The sequence below is a fragment of the Colias croceus genome, chromosome 8 (genome assembly GCF_905220415.1).
Source record: "Colias croceus chromosome 8, ilColCroc2.1".
NCBI classification, from domain to species: Eukaryota; Metazoa; Arthropoda; class Insecta; order Lepidoptera; family Pieridae; genus Colias; species Colias croceus.
The window spans coordinates 10,100,767-10,122,099 of record NC_059544.1 but is presented as its reverse complement, the minus strand read 5'-3'; the positions used below and the strand labels follow the sequence as shown (position 1 = coordinate 10,122,099).

At 33.2% G+C, this 21,333-nt stretch overlaps 1 protein-coding gene across 1 annotated transcript in view; it reads left to right on the top strand.

Moving 5' to 3' along the window:
• The window catches only part of LOC123693918 (CUGBP Elav-like family member 4), a 536,298-nt gene that overhangs the window by 419,721 nt on the left and 95,244 nt on the right, over positions 1-21,333 (top strand). The window contains exon 5 of the mRNA XM_045639187.1: positions 9,719-9,844. Coding sequence (XP_045495143.1) covers positions 9,719-9,844 — 126 coding nt within the window. The remainder of the gene's footprint in view (positions 1-9,718; positions 9,845-21,333) is intronic.

The following is a 21,333-nucleotide window of genomic DNA, read 5'->3' as shown; positions in this document are numbered from 1 at the left end:
TTTTTATTGTAAACAATTAAAAGTTGTAGAATTGTTCACGAGACAAAACGGTGTAATAATTTACATTTAGAAATGGTTATGCGCATTTTAATTTTACATGTACTCGTAGATTGTAAAATTTAACTTTAACCTAGATATTATCTATACTAATATTATAAAGCTGAAGAGTTTCTTTGTTTGTTTGAACGCGCTAATCTCGGGAACTACTAGTCCATTTTGAAAAATTATTTCAGTGTCAGAAAGCCCATTTATCGAGGAAGGCTATAGGCTATATAATATCATCACGCTAAGACCAATAGGAGCGAAGCCAGGCGTGTCAAACCGCGAGGCGCAGCTAGTATTGAATATGATCCTTTTTTTACTTTTGCGTTACAAGAGTTATATGGTACCCAAAGGTTGTTTACAAATAAATATTTAAAAACGATTGCGAAAAAATCTATGTGTTACAAAGTACGTATATATTTCACCATTTGCGTAAGAAAATTCACATAGGTACAGAGAACATTTAAATTCTTTCCAACATTCAAATTCATATAAAATATCGCGTAAGTTTTTACATTTGCAGAATAATGTGATGGGTAAATTTTAGATACAATATAAGCTGTATTTAAAGTAAGTGTTCAAAACGAAAAAAGGTATCACGCATGATACGGTCATAATTTCTAAAAAACAAAGAATAACCCGCCCAAATAAAAACTAATGGTGCCGAACTCAAATTTTTAATTACGGTACTGTCATAAAGCGTATTTCAGGGTTTATCACGACGTTTATAAGGCCTAATGTAAAGATAGGATCGGTTTTTAGCACCATTATGGCCGTTTCTAAGCCTCGGGCCCTCTGTAATCCGATAACGGGCTGATGACTGATCTTTATCGCGACTAGTCATTTTTGTTTGAATTAAAATAACTGAAAATGAGAAGAGTTGCTGGATTATGTTGGGGGTGATTCTTAGTTTGGAAGGAATGTGATATTTGTTATTGCTTTAGTGGAGTAGTTTACGTGATTATGAGTATATTTGATGAGATTTAATTTTTACTGAATAGTACATTTTAACTAAAATAAAAATATTTCTTTGTGGATAGTTATTGTGACATTGAAGAGATGCTATGCTTTAATAAATAATTCTAATATTTAATATAGATTTTTAATATTTAACAAATTAAAAACGTAAAAGTGCTCTTATCTCTATCTTCTTAAACACAAACTGAAATTAAAATACCATTTCCTACCACATTCAACTCGCGCCCATATAATATTCCATTTTTCCATCATCACAGAACAATGTAGCGTCAATTATCTCTTATTGTTGAGCAGTTTCATGATTACTTCATTCATATGTCATCACGGACGTATTATAACATCATTACCATAGCTGTCGTTTGAACTGTGTACTGTGTATCCACAGAGCACATAGTCCAGTGTAGGGTGGCTAGATATTGCGATTAAGTGGGACTTTTAGACTAGACATTATACCCATTGTTAATTAACATACAAATATATAATAAGTGATGTACGTTGTTGTTTAAAATGAACTAACAAAATTATTCTCATACTTTTAATAGTCGTGTTATTGATATAATATATGACCAACTCTCTGTGTTTTTACCTGTGTTTTACTTGAGTTTTTAATATTTAACTAGCATCACAATAAAAAAGGTAAATTTCTGTACTAGATTATGTCATTAACTACCAACACATTGTCCACATTTTCTACTTATAAAAACTCATTGTGAACCCCGATTTGACATTAAGAAACTATCCCACCAAACTCCAAAGTGTGGCGACAGAGCGAAGCGTGCTATCTCCTAACGAAAGCTGACAATGTCAAGCGTTGGATGCACAAAGGTGCTATTCTGTGAAGACAAAAACATCATTAAACCCGTTTTGACAGTAAGAAACAGTCCCACCAAACACGAAAGCGTGGCGACAGAGCGAAGCGTGCTAGCTCCTAACGAAGGCTGACAATGACAAGCGTCGGACGCACGTAGCAGATTAATCCATTGCATTAATTAAACGTTGTATACAACGTAGATGCAATTTAACCTGTCTGAGCGTTAAAACGTTTTGTTTACGTTAATTAAATATTTTTTCGGCGATTAAAACTGACGGAATCTGGATTTAATCGGGGCTTAACGCGTTCACAGGAGACAAGTTTGATAAATATTTTTATAACTTTATCCGTAAAACGACTATGCATTATTACAAAGTTCATTGCTCCAAATTATTTAAGAGAATAAGTAAGCATATATTCAGTAGATAATGTACCATAAATAAGAACCTCCCAAAAATTTCCAATTAAAATCTATTCTACCAGCCGTAAAATAAACGACACAAAACGTACATTCATTCATTCACATTCATACGCGTAATCTACTAACTTTAATCTGTCCAATATAAGCACAATTAAATCATAAACTAGACCTGAGTCCTAACACATACATTGTACCTGTCACGTGTTGGAATTCGGTAATACACACATGAGGCAGTTTAATAGAGATATTTTAACGAAGTCGACCCTTGTTACACACTAACACCCTTAATACAATGTCGGCGTTCATAAACAAACATATTATAAACGTAATTTGGGTGTACTTAAACCGCTTTGTATACGTTAACTAGTATATGGAAATTGGTTTTTAGTTTATGGAAGTGAAACTTCTTTATCGGTGTTGGAAAAAATGTAGTGTTACATTTTTTCGTTACGCGTAACATTTTTCCGTTACGCGCCATCTTTTTCTTATACCACGCGTGATTCGACGTATTTCTGTAACGTTGCAAATAGTAAATTATTTTTTGAAAAATAAGGTCATAAAGAAGTTTCACTTCTTCCGTGTGTACACTAGTACACGTACACATTTTTCAGTGTTAAGGATTTAATGATTAGTTCAGAGTTGGACAAATGGTAGTTGAAACGAAAATTCATACACGTCTTTTTTTTCTAAGTTTATCAAGAAAACAGTACAAACTGTGTTTTAAAATAATGTAGAGCTTAAAATGTAATTGCTAGCTTTTAGTGTAAAAAAGGAATATTTCTAATTCAAGTGTTTAAGGGCGGTGGTGACCACTTAATATCAGGCCCACCTACTCCTTTGCTTGCTCTGACATAAAAAAAAATTAAATTCAATATAAGTATACTTAATTTATAAACAAGTAATTAATGTGCATTCTTTTTGAATAATTAAATGAAACTTAATGTTTTTCTCCACATAAAACACACTACACACGTTCCTATTACTCAATCAAAAGCGTACTCTTCATATGTCATTCCAGAAGCATCTCCCAAGACGACGACCTCCCGACCTCCAATTACCAGTGTAATTGGCTATTCAAAGCGGAATATAGCGACAGAATCGTTAATTAATAGAATCAAGTGAACGTTTTCTGACAGCACCTGCAACTAACTAAATTCGAGTGAAATTCACGAAGCTATTGAGTTGAAAGAAAATCTGTGAATGGAATTTTTAATAAATTCAACGGGACTTCTTTGACTGGGTTCTATGGATCTAATCTATCCAGGATTAGATGGTTACAATTGACTGGTGTAGAATTGCTCAGCTACTTATAGAAAGTAGATTTTATAATTATATCAACGTTAATTTTTTAATCACAAAAGAATATCCTAATATCGGAAAAGGACGGTCGATGTTGCAAACAAATATTTATTTAGGTATGTTATCGTAACGATTAGGGATGAAAATGATTTATTTTATTATAGGAGGGACGTGTTTTAGGTGGATTGAGATATTTTAAAAATTTATGAGAAAATATCAGGCGTATTAATCTAAAAACGTATAAATCCCTCAACACAAATCGTAGCTTTCAAATAAATTGCAAGCAAATGACCATAATTTAAAATGTAAACGATAAAAAAATCCATCCCAAGTCACGCTATAAACATCTCCGTAATAAAATCGTCGAACTATCCAATCAAAATCGAATTACATCAAGAGGCGGATCTAAAAAATTCATAAAAAGCACCGGCTCGTTTTCCTCGTCGCGTTAACCCCCTAATGCGGCACGAAATTCATCAATAATAGCATACCCTCATAAATTCACGTTACAACCGATGCGTTGTTATTCTGCAACCAAACAATATGTTGGAATGATGGATGCGAGACCCACACCTATACTTATTCAATCAGGTATATCGTATTACAGGTAGAGATTGATGTTTATTTTGAATTAGGTGTGTTTTTGTAGTCTTGTCGCGGGTATGGAATTCTAGACGGTTCTAGAAGGATTATCGTTAGGATATATAAAATAGAAGAATTCCCTGTACACATTTTATAATTTAACTTCTTTTAATTCATATTATTATACTGGAAATTAATTTCACCAGTTTATGTGAGAATTCCTAGTTATTTTTTTTACTGATTAATTATATATCATGTCATCATGATACATAAAGGCAAAAACTACGCATACAAATAATTAAAAAAAATTATCAGCGGAATAATAATTCAATATTCATTACGAGATTCATGATAGCGTATCAATCCAAAAATATTCAACAAAATAGCAATTTTCTTAAAACAAATGAATCTGGTAATAAATCAAGCTACAATTCACTCTCAGACACAATTAATACAGCTTTCACAAATCTACTAAAGTCCTTAGTATTACAACTCTTTAATGATTCAAAGAATAACCGCGACGTGGACGGTGCGGACACGACACGATTCCGACGGATTAAGGCGGATCCCGGCGGAGTTAGGGTTAAGCTGCGACTGATTTGACGCTGCGACTCAGGTGCGACCGGACTGCGGCTAATTGCAGTTATATATTTTGTTGAGTGAATTATTGTAGCGAGATCAATGGTATTTTGTAAAATAACCTTAAGTCAAAATTACGACTGAAAAGCACTATAGTTCAATACCTAAATGTTCCAGTTTGAAAATACATTGCGATTTGAGAATTTTATCTTTCGAATTAATTTATAGTTGTTAGGGCCGATTTTTCAATGCTTGAATAAAACTTATCCGTCCAATAAAGTATTACAATTTACACGATAATATTAAAATGTCACTTAAACTGTCAAATACGGGCAATTAGAATACGTTTTTAATATGGTAGTTTTATACATTATTCGACGAATAAGTTTTATCCAAGCAATTGAAAAATCGGCCCTAAAATCGTCAAATAAGTCAATTGAATATTGTGTAGTATTGTGTGTACTGTGTATATCTAAATTTAATAATATTTAAATCGCCTAAGTAATTGCAATTATACACATGAATTGCAACTCTATAATTAATTAAAAACATACATAAATCTATAAACTCACAACCCTTAATTCTAATTAAGAACTTTATACCCACTTAATTACGCCATAAGCGAGTTAATAATTATTATAATCACATGTTACATATAGCCATTAAGCCTATTTCACACTACTTTGAACTCTGTAATACTAAGTTATTGTCTTATAACTAATAACTGGCTAATCACAATGTATTTCCGTTGCCTGTTTATCCGACGACACCTTTTGTCTCACTCCCACACTATTACGAACTAGGGTTGTCAAATTTCTAACCATGTTTAAATTATAAACTATATTTTTCGTTCTATATGCTTTTTACGTATCACATGAATGTTAAAAGAACTATGTTTTATTTAGAAGTATGAATTTTCACCTTTTTAAGGCTCAGGTGCTAGTGCGAGGGAGTAATAAACATACGTTTTTAAAATAACTTTAACTCAACTTATAATGTATGAAATAATGCACAATGCAATTTCTTACTTTTGATAACATGTTCTCCTATAGCCACCTGACTCTTTTATATAAAAATATATTTTAATGTTAAATGGATACAATATCAAATCCCCAAATTAGTACTGCCTTTACCTAAACCAGAAACCGAAGCAGGATATATCGTCTATTCAGAATGTCCAATAGTATTCAATTTGACACGAGAACCACGCGAAAGCCCCACCAATATAATTCACAAATTGCAGGTGCTTACAACAAAAGCAATCACTCCGCTTTTTTGTTCACCCCTGCGAAATGATCACAATTTAGCCGGTCATTAGCGGAGTCGCCCGGGAGAGATAGCCCGGTAGCCGGGTATAAATCTGAATTTAATGACCGCCCGCCACCGGTACAGATATTTGCAAAGCACGTTGTGGACGTGCGCCCTCTGGTCCTCGCTTTGGACCTCCAAAGGATATTGCTTCGAATTTAAATTTGAGACAAAGGATAATTGGTCTGAGTTAGCGAATTATTTTTATAACGATGCTTCAAAATTAAAATTTTATAGAGGGATTTCTTATTGGAATGTTTCTTGCAATGCTTTCCGTACTATTTGAAATAGATACCTACATAGCGGTGTCCCGCCACACGATTGTATCCACATTTATTCTTTAATACCTTTATTCATTAAATTATATCAGTAATCAAAAATGAAAATTACATTCCAATATTTTCAATCTTAAACACCAGTTGAAAAAACCTTATCCCTAAAACATATTATATCAATCGAACTTGAAATGCCAAGTAGTTCAAAAGTAACAACTAAACGAACAAACTAATTTAGAACACATTTACTAAATATACACTAAGTATACGCCTAAACATTAAAATATCATCAAAATGTTTATCAACACTTATAGTATGGTGATTGACCTTTAAGTATTTAGTCCATGGCACTATAGGCTGTAATTAAATATCGTCCTCATTTTAAATGTCACATGATGCATATTGTTTATGTACAAGGAAATCCGAATATAGAATACTGCTCATATTATTTATGTACAAGGAAATCCGAATATAGAATACTTCTATTTTCACATTAACCCAAAGTAACTTTAACTACGGTTTCTCTACGATGTAATAAAATTTGTAGACAAGAATAAGATGACTTAAAACAATGAACCTTTTAGAATTATTTAAATACGTTAACAATGCAATAACAATACTCATTATTTAATTATGTTAATACGTATTGACCTTTGTCTAAAACAAAACGAATCATGTGTGAAAATCATTTGAATTTGTAACTTCACAGCAAACACTACTTGACATAAATTAATTAATGTCAGTTATTATGAAAGCAATTACGTCATCAAATCGATTTCCAATGTTTGTACCGGTTCGTATTATATCCATGCCTTTGGGAATTAATTTTATAGTTAATTCGAAATTTTCGATCCTCAAAGGCTGATATGATATTTATTATGAAAGCTCGTGCGAATAAATAAATTTAATTATAAACACGTGAAAAATCATGAAAAGTAGCTAATGATTCTTCATCACAAACGCAAAACAACAAATTATGAAATAACATCTTAAATTGGTGAGAACCCGCCCAAACAATTTTCACCTTTACATAGTACCAGCAAGATGAAAACCAAATACACGCAATACATTGCGCATTAAGTGCGTCAGCAAATATCCATTGAGCTAAGAAGTCAAGCGGTGGAAAGCGTGTGAAGCATGTTCTTATTTTGCAGGGGGCGCGACAAGGCGGCGCGCGTAGGCGGACCAAGGTAGCGTTTATTGTGCATAGGCTGTTCTGTTCACTGTGAAATAGCGCGAGGGAGACAGTTCCACGTCGAATCTACCGAGTTCGCCTTGCTTTTTCCTTTACGGCTATTTCACCAGGCTAATTGTACATTGAGCATTTTGTTAAATGCGAAATAACTTTTTGTAATAGTACATCTTCAGTGTACTGGTTCTTCAATTTATAAACAATAAATACTCTTTTATGAAACAAAATTATATTGGAGCTTTTGATAAATATTGTTTCTTTATTATTAGATTTTTTTTGCCTTTAATTATTTTAAAAGAAAGAAGAAGTATTATAATATAATCTTGAAGCTCCATAAGGGCTTTTAAAAACGTCAATTACCAAAAAATTAATTAGCGAAAACATTACCTTAAGAGCGTTTGATGAAGGCATGTTAAATATTTTCAGCTCGAATTTTTCTAAAAGTTTCCTTTATGTTAATGACAGTTAGATGAGGCAAGAGAAGCTAAAAATTAATGATTTAATGAGATTATCCTTGTCAAAGCCTTACTTTGATGGTAATGAATTTACGGTGAAATTAGCCATTTATGTTTTCTGGTTTTATGTTATGAATTTTTAATGTTTTCAAATTTATAATTTCGGAATAAAAGAAATGAAATGCAAGGCTTGATCCAATGGAATAAAACGATATGATAATGGACTTTAAACTCTTTCAAGTTTTCTGTGTTATGGAGAATACAATGGCCGTTCATACCTACGTATAAAGCGGCAGAATTAAAAATCCATTTGAGCAAAGCCTTCAGATTGTTTGGTTTTATGTGGCGTTATTTTAAAGTTTTTGTGGTTATTTTGTGTAATAAAACTAAGGCACCCTCGCCTCGAACTCGACTAGATTCGACATCGAACGCAATTACTCACTCTGCACTTAGTAATCGTCGTGATGTAACAGTTATTTTGTTTTCGTATTCATTTTCGAGAAGTAATTAGTGTTTTATTGCTATTTTGTCGTTTATTTATATGAACATCTGATTTCTGTAAAGAGCCAATGTAACACGTACAAAATTTGTCGCTAGTAGCGTTAGATTATTGGGTTCGCGAGCGGATAAGGCTGATTTAAACGCGGTCCGGTGCGATCCGAACATTACGCAGTACATTGCGGGTTGTGGAACATAATCGTCACACGATATTCTTATAGATAACGTAATGTATTATGTAATAATTTCGGATCGTCCTAGTACCGCATTCAATACGAAGGAAGCATTAGTTAATGCTCAATCAGAAGTCGTCTAAATTATCATGTAATAAGCTAATGAATACGTTGAGGCTTTCGTAGTATTAAAATACAAGGAGTGAATCGTCTTTTAATTCAGAAGATTCACTTTACAGAACTTTATACTATCGAAACATTAGTAAGCTACGAAAACCTCAAATTGACGGAGACCATTTTAGTGTATTGTGCTAATTATGTGTTGGTCTGGGTTTGAATTTTGTTCGTTGTTTCATTTTAACTAAAACTGTGTGTAATATGTGTTTTATAGAAGGCTGTGGTTGTTTTGTGTCACCGGAGCCCAATCTAGCAGGCGAATCCGTCGTGTTTTGCTTTCTGTACTTACATTGCTTGTTTTGTTTGGACGTCACTGCGTCGGCTGGTTGATGTTCGAAGTTATTGAGCAATGTACGTGGAAATTATAATCGCTTCGGATCGCAGCCTGTGTGATTATAGGCATAACGGTGGTGCGGTCGCGTGTCGGGGCGGCGGCGAGTAGCAGGACGATGTTATCATGAGTGCATTAAGAAATTGTTTTAAATACAACGTTTTTGCGATAAATTCTTTCGCGATAGACATTCGTACAAAATGGTATACTAATCTTCCATGTTTTTCCATAGCTCGAATGCCTACTGAATTATTCACAGGCCCTTTTTTAAATAATCATTCATAACATAAATGATACCATCTGTCCATTACTTGGGTATGAGTTTTGGCACATGCATTAAAAGCTACTATGCATCGTTAAACACAGATTAATTACCACTATCTTCTTACTGCACCCATGACTTGTCCTGAGCTAAATCCAAACGAATTAGGGTAGTCCGTCACGCAGCTGAAACCGCCAAAAATTTGGGTTTATTCTGGGTAATTGGCATGGTCCGGTGATACCGCCGCGCCACGCAACACCGCTCGGCTTATGTGGTGCTCAATGTTCGGTGTGGACGTATTATATGATTAATTCAATGAAATCTCTCCGTCGCAGATCGAAAGCTGTTCGTGGGGATGCTTAGCAAGCAACAGACCGAAGAGGATGTCCGGCAGTTGTTCACGCCGTTCGGCACTATAGAGGAGTGTTCGATACTGCGCGGTCCGGACGGCTCCAGTAAAGGTAGGTGTGAGGTGACCTTAAGTAATAGACGCATGATTTTTTTTAATATAGGAAAAGATCTGAAGACAGATGATGATCGTCATTATTATTACGAAGTATCAGCGTACAAAATATCAAAGTATAACGTAAAAGATGTTTTAAAGAATTCTCTTATGAATAAATCATAAATTGATATCGTAAACGTGAAGGTAAAGCAGCTTGTAATAAAATTACTTAAACAATATCAAAGAACAACACTATTATCATTGAAAAAGATTCAAGTAAAGAATATTAGCTTTACAAACCCACGGGACAAAATGAAATACTGGCTTAAGGCACTTTTTTCTCAATTCCAAGACTCAAAGGCTCGCAGAACGTAAAATCCACTTAATTTAAAATTAAAACGGCGACGATAACTGTTAAGGTTCGTAAAAATGAGTTTATCACAGGCGCCGGTGGTAATTAAATAATTATAATTTGGCCTGCACGGTAGATATTAACAATATTATGTTATTGTGGTGAATCGGAGGTGTGATTTGATAAGAATTTATGTTTTAACTGACTTGAGGAATGAGGATACAGAAGATACAATGGAAGAAGGAAGGGTATTCCAGATAAATATGTATTATTTGTTGAAATAAAGCTTACGTACAAATGACTGATGGCCGGTTGGCTTGGTTGGTAGTGACCCTGCCTTCCAAGTCACTGGTCGTGGGTTCAATTCCCACCCGGGGCAAATATTTGTGTGATGAACATAGATGTTTTGCTCTGTGTCTGGGTGTTAATTATCAATATAAGTATTTATTTAAAATAATATATGTATCTATGTTTATCAGCCATCTGGTTTCCATAACACAAGCGAAAGCTTAGTATGGGATCAGATCGTGCCCTGTAGGAAAAGAGTCACGAAATATTTATTATTTATTATTATTTATTAAATATGTAGAGTAAGCTACTCTACGTAATAACGTAACTATGGCTTACGTATGGGAGGTGGCACAAGCATTTTTTTGAAAAAATTATTCGAAATAGTGATTTGTATGCATTTTTAAGCTATCTTTCCCAAAATATGAAGATACAATATAAGAACTAGAACTTGCACAAATTATTTATACATTAAAAAATTTTTTATGAGAAAATAAAGAAATAAATTCTTAAAATCAATTAAAAGTCGCGTCAAATGATAACTAAACCGCGCATTCACAGATGGCAAGCGAATTGCCTCAACAGCAGCATAAAGACGTTTAGGCGATCAAACCGCGCCCCGTTACGTCGGAGTTACGAGCCGAAACTCGATTAAAATCCGGCGAAATTTCGTCAAAATGAAATTAAAGTTGCGTAACGTTGCGCGCTGTCGTATGACGAATTTCGTGGTCGTGTTTCAATTTGAATTAGCTAACATTTAGCTAGTTCGCCCGCGGTTGTTGCGAACTGTTTAAATGTTCGTTGAGTATAGATTTGATGTCATTTAATGCATGATTTAGATTGGTGTTGAGTTTAGTATGTTGTATTGATTGATGCGTAATTTATAACATGAGAAATTAAATTAAGTTCAATTACATCAATTTGTAGGTTGTGTCATAATTATTATGAATAAATAAATGTTGTTTCAATAATCCATCTAAAAAATTTTGCTTATAAATAGTCACTTTAATTTTATATGTTAGCTTCTCATCTCAGTTTCGCTCGAATGGGTAGATAATTAAGATTTAATTGTCCACTCCTAATCGTGAAATAATAATTTAAAAAACACGAATATTAAAAATACGGCTTGATACAGTACCTATATTTTAATCAGCTCCAATAAAAGCATGTTTACAATGAATCCTTTTTTATCCTTTTTAGGCTCTAATTGCAGATTGTTCGTATCATACTGACCTTGGCGTTTTCCATTTCACGTGAACAAATTGGGCTTTCAAATTTCGCGAGTACTCACTCCCGTAAGGACAGAATTGGGCTGGAGTGGAATTTATCTCACAATTGCTTTTAGGTATATTTTCTTTGTGATATCAGGTGAGAATCCTTTTTATATTGAGTAGAATACTGAGTGTATTAAACGTACTGAGATATTCGTGATTTATCACTGTGAACGGTGGAATAGATTATTATTGGGGATGTAAATTATAGTTTACTTTTACAGATTTATTACTTAGGGTTTTGAAATTGATTTGTATACAAGCGACTTCTATAGGTAAAGACGATAATATTAGGTATAGTGAATAAGCGATAGGGATTTATTTACCTTTATTTATATTAGTTTATTTTGTAATTTCTTATCATCGTGATAGTATTACCTATATTCTTTATTACGTAAATTGCACAGAAGTTGTTCAGTTCACGCACAAGATGTTTATAATATGTCCTTAAATAAAATAGAGAGGCTAAGATTAAGTATATAAATAACAGGTAAGATTTTCCCTGTTGATATATTTTACTGATATATTTCTTCTGTCCTCAACAAAATATAGGTAATTCATGTTCACGCTGCAACCATCATATTCTCGACAGCTCAGTCAGCAAACCAAGACAAACCACCAACTGAAACCTAACTAAAAAGATTTACTCCACTTCCCCTTAACAATAAAAAGCGAAGAACAACCATAGCTGACGTTCGTCCTTTTTCATCAGCCGTCATTACCTGCCATTCCACCAGAGCGAAATAAGGGCAGGTCACGGGGAATAAGCATCGTTAAATTGCCACCGCCTCTTTACTGCCCCGTACAGGCGAATCGTAAAATATTGCCAATTTACTCCACACTTAGTAGGTTTGCGTATTGTTTTCAATCAATCGTCAAAAGTAAAAAGTTACACATGATAGCAAAATATATGAATACCTATGTGTATTGTGTAACTTATTGGTATAACAATTAGATACTTATAATACTTAGCGGAATGAATAACGCTTAATTAGTACCTACCTACTACATATTATACTAAAAAGTCTTAACCTAACTTCCTGTCCTAAGTATTAATTATGTTACAGACATTAAACATAATGCTTATTCCAGTTGTAGGTAGATACGACATAAAATATAAGAAATGAAGTTTAGCAGAAATAATTATAAACACGTTTATTTTCATAAACACATAGGTATATGTACGACAAGGCCTGGCTGTTAACCCCTGTCGCTGAAGATGAACGGTGGCCACCGTTGGGTTTTAGTGGGTATGACTTCATGCGAGTCTCACATACCCCCTCGTGCAGTAAAACTGTAGAGGGGGATGCGTAAATCCATTTCCCAACGTAAAAAAAGGTATGTGTACAACTTTACATGTACGAGTAGGTAGGTACTCGTACATGTAAAGTATCTAAGAATAAAGGATAAGTAAAGTACTTCCAAAGTACCTTGTTTCAAGTAACAATCACGAATGAAATGAGAATCCCTTCAGCATGATGCCTGTCTCAACATTGTAATTAATTTTATTTTAGAAGAATAATTAACAAGTTCCTTCCTCTCTCGGTGAATTCGCTCTACGGATGCTAATTTAAAATTATGAAAGTTTACGTTTCAAGCCTACTTCAATAAAAATTATTCGAATTTCACAAAGTGAACGAATAAAACAACGCTTTATGTTAATTAGATAAAAACAGTCAGTCAGTTCGCATATAATTTTAATTAAACATAGATGTGGAACTTAAAGCTAATAATAGTATTTTTGTTGCGAGAATTTTAACTCATCTCGTATTAACAGACAACATGCTTCAATAAAATTATAAACAGAATAAAACGGCGATATGAAATATGAACTGAAAACAAAATGGAAAATAAAAACGTCTATTCGTAACATTACCTGCCTATTTGAATAAAATATAGTTATATTCGCTGCAAAATGGATATGATTTAATACAATTGAAAAAAAGGAAGTAATTGTGACCCCAATTTTCAACATCAAAAAGCATTATGAACAAGAACAATCCACAAACATTACGCGTAATAAAGAAGCCCGTATAAATCACGCAATGCAAATAGGCGACAAGACAAAAATCCAACATGAAAGGGATTAAAATTCAGCATTAGCGCCGCCATTGCCGAATCTCGATACCATTTCGTTCCTTCGATTCGAAACAAATGGTTTTCGAGTCGTAATTTGCTGAATAGGCTCATATCAGATACGGATACCCACATATATTATTGTCCTTTGGAAAACTCGGATAGAGAAATGCGTGGAGGCGCTCCTTTAAATATTTGGTATGGAATTCCGTCGTTTCCTCAACAAATTTGTGTCGATATTGAATACGAGCGAATGGATGAAATGGTATGGTATGCTTCTAGGTGTTTTTCAGATACCTACCTTTATATGTACCGATTGGGCATATTTTCAGAACCAGCTATACATTTTGATAAAGGCTACTACTTATATACATTACTATTATATAAACTTTACGGTAATTACAGAAAATCTCTAATTTCAATAGCATTTTACTATCAATTTATTTGTATGTCTTTACGTGATATATGAATATCACTTTATTGTCAAACTTAACATACAGCAACAATTCAAAAATTATAAACATCTTAACTGCGATACAATCAATAAGTTATACTTCATCCGTCACCTAATACCATCCTACAACAACCATATTATATTAACTCATGCTTTACAACTGAATTGTCACATCTCACGCAAAATGCACGTATACAAAAAAAGCTAAAAACATAGTATATAGAAAAAAGCTTCAAGATGTATTATAGCCCCGCCCCATAAATCATATCACGAACCATGCAAAACCCAACATGTGGACTGTGGAGTGGTAAAACTGAAATCTTGCGTGGGACAAGGATCGTGACTGACTCGCGATATTTTATTACCACCTTATCGGAGTCAATATTTCTGAACGTGATTCAAGATCTGTTAGACCTTTATAAGCCGTTTTATTGAAACGTTATCAATATCCCATCTAGTTTAATATTGGGATCTCATTGGATTGGTTTATTGGTTCAGGTTGAAATTTAGGTTGTATTAGTTTTAGTAAATTATATAGAGCAATGACCTAGATTTTGTATCATCTATTTGTTATCACCTTGTTATCACTATTTCAAATTGCTGTAAAAATTGACAAGCAATAATTGACATTAGTTACGAGTTACGAGAATTTGAATATCATCTTTTTCTTAATAAATACATTGTGATGGTACTATCAGTTCTACATACATTATTATCACCACCATATATTTTAAAGCCACCTTACCATCAAACAACCTACCCTCAAAACTATTCAAACCTCACCACTCATTTTGCATGTTCTAACAATGAGCTGTCATTATTGACACTTTCGGTCACTCGAAAACGCACCCAATGTCATTCAACGAAAGTCCAATATCGCATAGCGAGTGACTCATTACGTGCAATTTCGCGTCCGTCACTTCGGCGTGTCACGTGTGCGTCACTGTAGCGTGACCGGCCGCAAATCAACCGCGTGCCGCGGGCATAAAATTACAACGTGCTAACTGACGTACCTTTGCTGTGGTTTTACGCTCTGCTGTTTTCGTTCACTGCTTTTTTACTGGGCATTATTAGGGTATGGTTGGGTGTCTTTACGAGGTGGGTCTAAGAATGACAACGAAAATCAGCGCGGGTTTAACAAAATTGCTGAGACTTTTTGCCGCTATGTTCTGTTTCATTTCTGTGTTATTTAGTTTTTTATTAAAATTGATGTGGCAGAACAAAACTAATTATAATTCAGATTCTATTCTACATTCTTAAAAGCCACTACCAAACACAATATAATATTATCTAAAACTAAACACTTACACTCTTATAGTTATTAATTATTATAAATCGAACAAAAACTACAACTCCTATCAAACCATGATTATTTTCCGCAAGTTTGTAAATTCTTCCTCAAGTATAATTAAATTTTCCTTCACCTTTAAACAAATATGACGTTATTACATACCTATTAACCGGGATATTCGAACCATATTTTACTCTGTAATGACCGAACGCATTCCGTGTTACATTCCTGCGTGGAAGGGTTGTACACTCACTGTTACAGATACCGAATCAGTTAAATACAATCCCTGTTAATATTGGAATCGATATATTTATGTCTTCTTTATATTTTGAAGCAAAATGTTAACGATTTGATCAACAAACATTTAATTAGCTAGCATGAACTCTAGTAATATGAACAAAAATTGTATCCAAAAGAAGTACAAACAAAGCCAAGATAAACAACTAGTCTTATAAAAAGCATAAGTCTTCAATATTTAGTTTTAAGCTTCAAATGCTTTACAAATATGATTTCTTTTTTCAATTTTCTCATGCATAAATCTTGCTCCATCTTTCTCAAAACAGTCAAGAACACATGCATGCTGTAAAATTGATCAGTGCATGCATGCATTTGAAACTAGACATTTTTCGATTGTCATTGTCAAATGCATCGTTTGCACCTTTCTCGCAACCAATATTCGAAACACAACATGACACATTGACATATCGAAACTTTAACGAACGACGCTTGCATTTTACATTAGACGTTGTAACAGGGATTTGGAGGTGTTATTACAATGATATTTCACAGTGATTTATTCTGAAATCACAGTGATTTTTCACGGTGATTTCCTTAATGAAATATAGTGATACGTTTCATTTTTCCATCTCTCCGGCTTATCCCGGTACAGGCCTTGTAACGTTAAGGTTGCCCGGGGCAGGGTGTTCAACTATGTGGAAAAAATAATCCCACTGCTTTGTGCTCCAGCTGCTGAGATATGAAAAACGAATTTAATTAAGTCTCGTAAGGGAACAGAAATTGAACAGCAAATTAGAATTTCGTGTATTCGCAACGTTTTTTATTATGTTACTTAAATAAGCAACGTTTAGTTTTAAATGATACTTTGTCCTTTATTAATCTTAATTTTAGATCGTTTAGATTATGTAAGAATGTGAGATGAAATCTTCGTGTTATTAATAAAGCAGTAATTTATTTTATCAAAATTCCTCAAGTATGATATTACGCGAATAATTATAAAAAGAATATTCTTGAATATCGCGTTTTACTTAATTAATATGAAAGTCATACCGAAGGAACTTTAAAGCTTGATAATAAATTACTAAAGTATATTATTAAGGTTTTTTGTACCAGTAGCTTTAACCCGAATATTAATTACTCAATTCAGCAGAACACCTGGCTTCGTGTCCATATTTCATCTCGATCGAATCAGATAATTTTCTCATAAAAATAATGGCCTATGAGTGTGGATTGGGTTGAAGATAGTCGCGCCTAATAACAGGCATTTATCTTTATTATGGCGTAGCTACGAACTTAATAAGGCGTATAGCATTTTATTTAGTTGGTAGCTTAATACAGCATCTTTCATATTGTTTATTTTAGTAAAAAATGTAGTGTGCTCTTGTTGGGTGTAGAATTGCAACCAATTTAGTGTTTGATTTCGAGAAATATTTATTTATTTAAAAACAATCGTATTTATGAATTATGAAACAGAGATCGCTCACGCTCTAAGAATTAAAAAAATAATGGAAAAAGCATATGTGCATAAAATCAAAACGATGCTTTCTGCACTGCTTTATAGCATTCATTTTTTTATTAGTTAATAATTGGAGTAGGAATCTGATGTGATTATCTCTACTGATACTTTAATCTCTACTTTTAAGAGAAAAAGCAATAGTTTTATCAAAGTAAAAATCAAAAACTTTCCCAATTTCAACAGACATAATTGAAGCCAGATACGATAATGCTCATAATAACAGTTTAAAATCTAGATTTTATCTAGACATTAGATGGGAAGTAATAGGAGTGGTTTTAGATAAAGATAACGAAAGATAAAGTGAACTGAAAGGTCATTTCTATCAGATCTATAGGTTATTAATTCATTTTCATTTTAAAATAACTTCTTGTGAATTATCTTCTCATAATCTAAGTAAAAATAAATCAAGGATATCTATACTTTATTTAATATTATAAACTTGAAAAGTTTGTTTTTTTGAACGCGCTAATATCAGGAACTACCGGACCGATTTGAAAAATTCTTTCGGTGTTAGATAGCTCATTTATCGAAGGCTATATTATTACATTACACTAAGACCAACAGGAGCGGAGCCTCGCTGGTGAAACCGCGAAGCGCAGCTAGTATATTCTAAAGACCGAAAAATTCATTTATTAAAAATAATTTATAATATTTAAACTATTTTTATGTGAAATTTTATTAATAATACAATTAAAGCATCACAAATGTACGGGCATCAATATCATTAGGAGAATGAGCGACTTGTACGTTATGACTGCTTTCAGACATAGGTACGATTTATGTGACGTCATTACCGAGGCAATATCACGGTAATGAGACGATCCCCGGGAAATGAGGTATTATTCAAACACCTCATGTAACAAGCAACTTGGACGTAAATGTAAACAGTATAAATTAAAGTGTTGGGCGGATTACCCCATTATAATGTTATCGTTTGGGACTGCGGGCTTAAGTCAACATTTGGGATGTACAACTGTTTTAATTCATAACAAATATTCAAAAGTTTTGTTGGGCGTTTATGTTTCAATGTAAGTACTGAATTTTTAAAGTTTACAATAATATACAATAAACGGCATGCATTTTTACTTGAACAAGTTGATTTGAGTTGTTTAAATAAAGTAGGTAGGTATAAGCTACATGGAAATTAGCACTTTTATATACGTATATAGTACAAACTGTAGGTGAGACATTAACATAATTCGTTTTTACCAGTTATAAAAAGTTACTCTCGTATTACTTCTTTAAACTACAGCTAGTACAAAATCTTGAAAAGACAGTCCCCTCAAACTAAAAAGACACCACAAACACAAACAGCAATAATTAAAAACGGAAATCAAATAATAAATAACACTCAGTAGGATCTTTAAGTTAACAAGGCGTGCGATCTTTGAGTGGTGATTAATTCGCGGCTCGTGTCGAAATCGTCGCGTCATCGTGACGCGGCGTGACGGGGGATTCTCGGCGAAACCAAATAGCCGATGTATTGATACAGACAGCTGTTTATTGATACATTTATTTCTATTAGATACCTTGTGATAAATTATTTTTTTATGTCTGTTTAAAGGTTTGTTGGCTATGGGCGGATCTTACGGATTATCACGTACGTTTTTGGTGTTCCTCCTAATAAGTATGTTAAAGAAAAAAGACTCAAACAAAAACACTGCTCCTTGGAGTAGACTTTTAGAAATAGGTCTATTACATACTCAACTTACTGACTGTTTAAACAAATACAAATATTATTTTTATCATGTAACTTTTTAGTCAAAATATATCTATTTTCTTTGCAGCGATGTATTTGTCATTTATTTTAAAAACCAGGAACCATATCTTCATAACAGCCAAACGTGAAATTCTGAATTTAAAATGTTACAAAAAATTCAGAACGAAAAAGGTGTACGAAAATAATATGCTTCTATCTACAGCCCGCTAAAAAGGGGTTGAAGATAACGTCCTTATCGGATTGTTTGAACAAGATGGTGCAAAATAAACTCCACCTCGTAAGATCTTAGAACAAGGATTTATACCACGTTCCTTTTACATAAAATAGGTCACTGTATCTGTATAACAAATTCTCGTATAGTAGGAGATAATATAGCATGTAACATTTTGAATAAAATTGTTGTGTATGAATTGTGTACAAAAGTTAAAATATCTGAAACTAGCTTACCGCCCGCGGCTTCGCCCGCTTTGACTAAAACCTAATAAATTATTTGCTAAATCTTCCTCTATCTACTAAAAAAACCACATCAAAATCTGTTACGTAGTTTGAAAGATTTAAGCATACAAAGGGACATAGGGACAGAGAAAGTGACTTTGTTTTATACCAGTAGTGATGTAGTTGTAAAATTCATGCAACAATACAATTGATAGCAATGCAATGCAATTATTTAATAAAGTTTTTTTAAAAATAAAATCATAGTTCTTATTATATAAAACACGATTATTTTCCTTCAATATTTGTTTTTATTTTTCTATGCATTAGGTAGTAACGAAACATTAAATGGTTCATTTAATTCTTAAAAGGCTGTAAATGAACACTACCTATTAATTATTCATCTAAGTTAACCCTCCGGTTAAATCGTTCCTTATAACCTATTGTAATTTGTAACCATACAGGATAAAATAACATCTTAGTTATAACCCAGGTTTAATACGTCAATACGATTATGTATTTCATGTTATATTAGCGTAATGATATTTGAGCAAATTCAACCGTCAGTTAATCTACAGTGACCTCTCGTATGGTTAGTTTAGTTTATTAGTATATTAAATTTGAATTTTAGATGTTAATTTATATTGCATATTATACAAACGTATAATATTTTAGAATTTAGAATATGTTTAACCCGCGGCATTGATTGAGTGTTGACTGAATAAGAGGCAGATTAAGATAATTTACGGATGTACCCTAACTATATTAAAAATATTTATAACAACAAATAGAGTAACAGTAAGTTAACACCCGCCCGAGAACATTTACAATACATACATGTTTTTTATAATTTAACAAAAAACAGTGGGTTATAAAATGCAAGTAATAATTATTTCAAATAATATGAAATCTAGTTACTTCTATTATTTCTTTCATGTCAGAATTTCCTTGATCAATTCCTCTTCATTTTCCGTCGATTAGATTATACTAATTTCCTTGCTAATCTCGTTACAAATACATAAATACTCACTTTAAACAGTCGCATTTTCCAAAATCATAAGACACATAAATGATTAGCGGAGTAATTTTGTCAGTGATGACGTTCCCAGTTGATTACCGCCCGAGGGGGGATTCCTGTTCATTAACCGACGCAGTGACAACGAGCCGTGATGTGCGTGGTGTCAGTTCACAAGCGTAGCGTATCTATACTTCCATACTAATATTATAAAGCTTAATAGTTTGTTTGTTTGAACGCGCTAATCTCAGGAACTACTGGTCCGGTTTGATCGGTCAGTGTTTGATAGCCCATTTATCGAGGAAGGCTATAAGCTATTTACCATCACGCTAAGACCAACAGGAGCGGAATACCTGGATAGAGATAAGTGGCCATTGTGACATCTTCACGCAGACCAAAAGCCGTTATAACCTTCGAAACATGTTTGTCTAGAAAAAATCAAACCTTACCAATGAAAACCTGACAAACCGTTTTAAATCTAAGGAATGTTCATCAACTCCATACTCCACTATGATATTCGCTATTAATATTGAAATTGAAAATAAATACTGCAAATATGTATTACCTATCTGATTCTACTTCGACTTCATATTTAATATTAACCAGATCGTTTTCAAAATAACTCTATAAACTGTTATGTATAACCATGTTCACCGTTTCACACTGTCGCATATTTTGAAAGTGTGATTTATTATAAGGCATTACCTTTATTAAGTTCTTCGACATCTATAAGTCAGATATTAGAAACATTTCTTTATGCCGTACACATCATAAAACAGGGTGCATATTTTCAGAAAATAATTGATTATCCATAATACGCTACTGCGTGTCCCTTTAGCCATCAATGATAATG